This window comes from Eurosta solidaginis, chromosome 3 (genome assembly GCF_040869045.1).
Source record: "Eurosta solidaginis isolate ZX-2024a chromosome 3, ASM4086904v1, whole genome shotgun sequence".
In the NCBI taxonomy this organism is placed as follows: domain Eukaryota; kingdom Metazoa; phylum Arthropoda; class Insecta; order Diptera; family Tephritidae; genus Eurosta; species Eurosta solidaginis.
The window spans coordinates 168,333,416-168,339,451 of record NC_090321.1 but is presented as its reverse complement, the minus strand read 5'-3'; the positions used below and the strand labels follow the sequence as shown (position 1 = coordinate 168,339,451).

General features: G+C 35.7%; 1 protein-coding gene across 1 annotated transcript; it reads right to left on the bottom strand.

The window, feature by feature from the left end:
* Positions 1-501: 501 nt before the first annotated feature.
* On the bottom strand, positions 502-2,341 carry LOC137246765 (zinc finger protein 569). The gene is made up of 4 exons (XM_067777774.1): positions 2,105-2,341; positions 1,811-1,902; positions 1,174-1,736; positions 502-770 (listed from the first exon to the last, which is right to left on the bottom strand). Exons 2-4 carry the CDS (start codon positions 1,877-1,879, stop codon positions 572-574), a joined length of 831 nt encoding a protein of 276 aa, XP_067633875.1. The 5' UTR covers positions 1,880-1,902; positions 2,105-2,341; the 3' UTR covers positions 502-571.
* Between the last annotated feature and the right edge of the window lie 3,695 nt (positions 2,342-6,036).

Genomic DNA, 6,036 nt, shown 5'->3' with positions numbered 1-6,036 from the left:
TTATGTACGTCTCAGCTCCATACGACTTTCGGTCTCGCTTACAAAAAATTACCCTTAATGAGTCCAACACCAGTTTAGAGATCAAAATTATACCCGCGTAAAATACCTTTCTACACGGGCCTGAAGGTTTAATGCGGCCATATAAATCGTTCCCGAGATGGTCGGGCCAGCACCTTAATGGTGCCGTGTTATCGGAGCGTATCGGATCTGTATCCGACAAAGGACCATCACATCGATAACACTCCCCAAAGCCTTCGGGGAGTAACCTAATCGCTACAACAACAACAACCTTTCTACATGATTTTTCCTGTGTACAATAAAATTCCAACAGCCACATTAAAACTTTCAACCTCGCCCAATATTTTTGAACACGTATGAGCAGTCGACTCCTGTTGTAAATTATTACCTAACAAACTAATTTTAAATTGAAAATTCAATGATATGTGAAGGCACCATATTCAAATGATTGATTTGGAATCACTCATTTGGTCTCAGTATAAATGTGATATAAGTTTTCTAATACATTTATTCCTAGGTGTAATTTAATGTTTATTCTTATTTATCAATTAGTTTATCGTGTGGTCTCAATTATTATTTCATGAGTATCCAGATGGCCAACCTCGAATTTCATTGGAGAAAACATGTCATCGGGACCGTTAGCATCAAGTACTTCCACCTTTGGTTGCACGGCACCTGTGCAGGAATTCTCATGCATTTCGAAATCAGCAAAGTTATCGTAAATGCTGCGGCATATAGCACATTCATAAGCCCTATAAAATATTAAACGATCAAGAAAATATTTGATGAACCTAATTATTAAACTATTATATACATATAACGTTGGAGAAATTCAATATAGCATATTGTATTACTCAAGTAGAGGGTTAGATGACCCAGAAGTTTCAAAGTCGTACTATCAACTCATTCCCGGGACGGTCGGACTAGTACCACAATGGTGATATTTTCCGTATCGCACCGGATCAATATCCGGCAAAAGACCATCAGCACGGATAAAACTCGCCAAAAACATCGGGGAGTCTCCCTTTCGCTACAATAAGAAAATGAAGCTGCATATTCGGCATCCTTAAGATGCCGTATATACTAACTTTTCGGAAGAAAATTTATTAAGCTGTACTGAACTTTCACCAAAGATGTATATCGTTTTTCACTTACACTGCTTGTGCTGCGAGCTCCAAAGTATGCCGCGCTGCTGCTGTAGCAACAGAAACTGTGGCGTCAACATCTATGACAGCACCGTCCTTTACATGCGCCTGCAAATGTTTTTTGAAATTACTTGCTTGAATAAACGACTTCTGACAAATGGTACAGGCGTAGGGTTTTGCGTTGAGGTGGCCCATAATATGCTTCTTTAGATTGACACGCTGTGAGAAATAACGCCCGCACCGTTTGCAGCGAAAAGGTTTTTCTCCGGTATGAGTTAGTTGGTGTCGATGCATATTACTTTGCTGTGTAAAAGATTTGGTACAAAAATTGCATTGGTATGGTCGCTCTCCATTGTGCACTGAGAAATGACGTTGTAAGTTAACAGCTTGTGCAAATGCCTTTTCACATATATTACACACGAAGGGGCGAACATCGTTATGAACCTTCATATGGCGCTCCAAATTGCCTCCATTACAAAAGTACTTAGAGCACAATTTGCATTCATAGGAAGATTTAGCCTGGAAATGCACTTCTTTCTTATGCAAGAGTTGGTCCCTTTTGCAAGTGAAGGTCTAAAGGATGAATTGCATATTTCAGTTAGAAAATGTGAAACGAATTATTGTTTAGTATGTTATATAGCGCTTACCTTTTTGCATCGCTTGCAGTTGTAGCTTGGAGGAACATTAGAATCCTCAAATTCATCGGCTGCCGACATATTTATGTATACAGGGAAAGCGACTGTATGAAAAAATATAAATCATATTTTTTTCTAAATCTAATTTTATACGTATGTTATTTCACACAAAACTCGACCACACCAACACAATATCAAAAACGTAAATTCATATATAATGCAGGTTTTAATTTAAGAAGGGCAGCAGTATCTTTTAAAGTAAAATTCTTCGTGAAAAAACCAGAAATATGAAAATTATTAATTTACCTTCAACAACGGCGGCAATTTTTTTTCATCACACAAAAGAGTACCAACAGCTGATTTCCCAAATGGTATTTGACACTTGAAATCGTTGATAGAACAGTTGCCATCATCCGGTGGCAAAATCCTGAGCATTGTAAATTTTTTTTTATAGTAAACAATTATCCTGAGCTAGATAAAGCTGGAGACATTGGTGCTTTATCGGTTACCGTCATTGTACAGGTTTACAAGTATGATATGTATGAGGGGGAAACAATTTCTTTCCCCTTCTAACACACGGCAGTTTGACACTTCGGTCAGTGTCAAACTAGCGTGGAACCTAGTGGAACCTGCGTGGAACATGAGTTTTGACACTGAACGAAGTGTCAAAATTACCGGGGTTGCTTCGTCGAAAGCGACACAGGGAAGCAAAAAAGGGATCGGAATATCAGATATGGGTTGCTGTGATGGTAAATTTCTTTTAACGAATTTAGTAGGAAATTTTAAGTGCACCTATGTGGGTCCTTCAGAAAATTATAAAAAAGTCTTCAATTGGGGTATCTGCGGACGCGTAGTTATTTCTGTATTAAGAATACAAACACGGGAGTTAAGTTTTTCTACCCGTTCAAAAGTTCTCCGCGAAAAACAGTTTGAAACCGAGGTCGACTGCAATAACCCGTCCAAAAAAGCGGAAAGAAAAATTAATAGACGCGTTTTGTCCTGTTGTCAATAGTCCGAAGAGAAAAAGTATTCGAATTATTGGAAGCGAGGCAAAAACGCGTCTATTAATACCTCCCCCGACGGTTTAGGTCGTGTTTTAGCAATCGTCCTCGTAAAAAAGTATCACAATTTGTTAATTAAAATTGTCCAAAATATATGGTTATTAAAGAGAGATGTAATTAAGTGCTCGTTTGAAAGTAAATAAGTATATTTCTTTGTAATATAAGAAAAAAAAATTTTAAGCAGTTTTCGATAGCAGCTACTAAACTTTGTTTGGTCCTAAGAAGTACAACAGTGCCAAATAGCATCCACAAAAAAAACGAACAAGAACAAGCATTTTATCAGGTGAGCGTGGCTGTGTATGTGCGTGCTGCTACATATCCTACTTGTAGACCTGTACAATGGGTTACCGTATCGGTAACCTTATAACAGCTGATTCGACCAACCATTGTTTACTATATAGTTTGGCAGCTTAAATAGAGCTTATGTTGCGAATAGAGTGGAAGGCAGTGGACTAGGCAGTCGAATGTCATAAAATGAAGGAATTGATCGTCGGAGTTTTTTCAAAATTTGCCCGAAATCTTGAATTACAAAAGGGAGTGTAGTTAAGTACGAAAATGATAAAATGTAGCTAGGTTTTGCTTCTTTTTAAGCAGCAGATCTTCATTTTAAAAATGTAATGTACAAACCAATGTTCATTCTATTACTTTTTTAGCAGGAGATTTTCATTTTAAAAATGTAGTATATAAACCAATGTTCCTTCTATTACTCATTTTATCTATGGAGCTTCACATGCACTTGATAAAAACGTGCTTTTTATTTTTACGAACTTATTCCTCAATGAAAATAAATGAAACACGTATTAATGTAAGCATTAATCACGTTTCTTACTTCTTAAATGTTCTTCTTAAATATTATAAAAGTGTTAAAAGTAGCAGGACTAACATAATATTGACAAATCTGATATGTCAAACTAATTTTATATAATAAAAATGAGTTCATAAATTGCATGCATTTTATACATATGCATTATATTTAAAATTTTCTCATACTATTCGTTTTGTGCTGATTAATTTTGCTTATGCATAACTTTCTTTGGGGCTATATAAGCTAACAATTCCAGGGACCGTTTTCACCATCTTCGGTGAACGCTAACAAACACTTGTTATGGAAACGCATTTACGATGGAAGCAGTAAGGAAGGCGGTCGGCATGATTTTGTGGTGCACAGTGGCTAGTCATTGTCGGCTGGGGCGGGTCCTTGCCAACCTTACTGTTCCTGCGCCATAAACAGAAAAAAAGTTCCTATCATGCCTATCAAAACTAGCTGTCAAAAAGCGAAGAGACCGACTCAAAACGCTTGAAATTCAAAATAAAACAACATCCGGCCGAACCGGATGTCACGGACAGACCGTTGGCATTCAAAATCTAAATTCAAAAAATTCAAAAAAAAACTGACGCAAAAAAAAATTACCGAACCGGACATGACCGGTTACTACTATGAAATCAAAATTCAAAAAAAAAACTGCTGAAAATAAAATAAAAGAACCAAAAGGAAAATAAACAAAAAGGGCCGAATATATATAGGGGCGCCGCGGGTGGTGTTGCGAACCCGGTGCTATGCCCACCCTCAAAAGCCATGGCCACCGTCGCACCTAAAATTCCGGTGGCCCCTTACCTGTTCACCCTACGTGCCTTCTAAATGAATGGTGACGCCAGCATTCCCATATTGTTAACAAATTTATTCAATATTCATTATTACTAACATAGCTTTTCTTTTTCTTTTCTTACTGCAAGGTTTTTTTAAATATATTTATGCTTATAAATAATTTTATAAAAAAAAAATAGCAATCGAGAATGCGTGCTAATTGAAGAGGAACTCTATTCTTTTTTGTAAGTTTTTAGAAAAAGTTATTGTGAGCCGCGTTTTGCGACGGTTCATTGAAAGTAATAATAATTGGTTTGTTTTATAATCTACTATACTATATATGTAATAAAAAAAAATCTTTTTTTTTTGTAGGAATTTGGTTAAATGCCCTTTTCTCTTTTTTTTTGTTTTTACAAGCCTATCTTAGGGCTGTACAGTTTGTATACAACTTCTGATAATGAGGGCCCCCTTACAAAATTAATAGGTTGTTGTATTAGACTTACTTTGAGTTTAACAGAACATCAATTTTGTATTACACATAGTATAATGACACTAATATGTACTATGCACTAAAAAATTTGTTAAAAACGCAACTAGGACTAAACTTGGGGGAAATCCTACCCCTCAAAAAAATATTGTTTCACAAGTTCAAGTAAAACGTAAGCTTTTAAATTCCTAGAAAAATTACCGGAGTCATTCACCAGTTCAGGTAGAACGTGAACTTTTAAATTTATTGTAAACTCGACGAAATTGTTTTACAGGTTCAGGTAAAACATGAACCTTTTAAACTTATAGTACAATTAATGAAATCGTTTTACTTGTTCAAGTGAAACGTAAACTGTTTTACATGTAACAGTCAGGGTTGGTATTGTTTCGGGTTTAGTTCAACTCAGTCAACAAAAATGTATACAAAAAAAAGTCTTTGTTTTGATAACGCAAGCTAATCCGCATTACTTGTTATCTGCGTCTCTTAATATAGATTTAATGCATTTTAACTGATAATGCAACTGAACTTGAATTACCAATAAAACTTTATTCCTTACCGAAACAATATTAACACTTTTGCTCATTCCAAAATCATATCCGCAACGATTGCATCAATTAAAAAACGTAATAGTAAAATTCTACCGTAACGCAAAGCAAATTTTAATACCTGAAACACTTTTTTTTTGTTTCACAGGCAGTATAAATTGCACACCTATGACCATTAAGATATGCTTTGTTTTGTTTGTTAATTTCGAACGTACAACAAGAATTGTTTTTTTGTTTTTTTTTTTTTTTTATACTTTCATTTCCTTCGGACATTATGCATGTTGCATTCGTATTCACATTCGTTTTAATTCTACCCTAGGGTGATAGCCTTAGATTTGCGTATGTTGGTATATTAACATTATATAATGTTGCAGAGTCAAAAATATAATTTTAAAAGACAAGGTTAAGGCTACAAATACATAATTTTAGTTCAGTATTGGAACGAACTCACCGCTTTAACCGCTGATGTTCGTCATCGCAATTGGAATGGCCGCAGGCCTATATTCGCTGCCCTGTAATTGTCATTGTAGCTCGTTTATTGTAGCCCATATGGTCGTAGT

What these genes read in the sequence shown, in the direction of transcription:
- LOC137246765 (XM_067777774.1), bottom strand. Translation starts at nt 1,879, where the DNA reads ATGTCGGCAGCCGATGAATTTGAGGATTCTAATGTTCCTCCAAGCTAC. An exon ending in ACTGCAAGCGATGCAAAAAG is followed by an intron (nt 1,737 to 1,810) that starts GTAAGCGCTATA and finishes TTCATCCTTTAG; the next exon opens with ACCTTCACTTGCAAAAGGGA. An exon ending in GAGCTCGCAGCACAAGCAGT is followed by an intron (nt 771 to 1,173) that starts GTAAGTGAAAAA and finishes AATATTTTATAG; the next exon opens with GGCTTATGAATGTGCTATAT.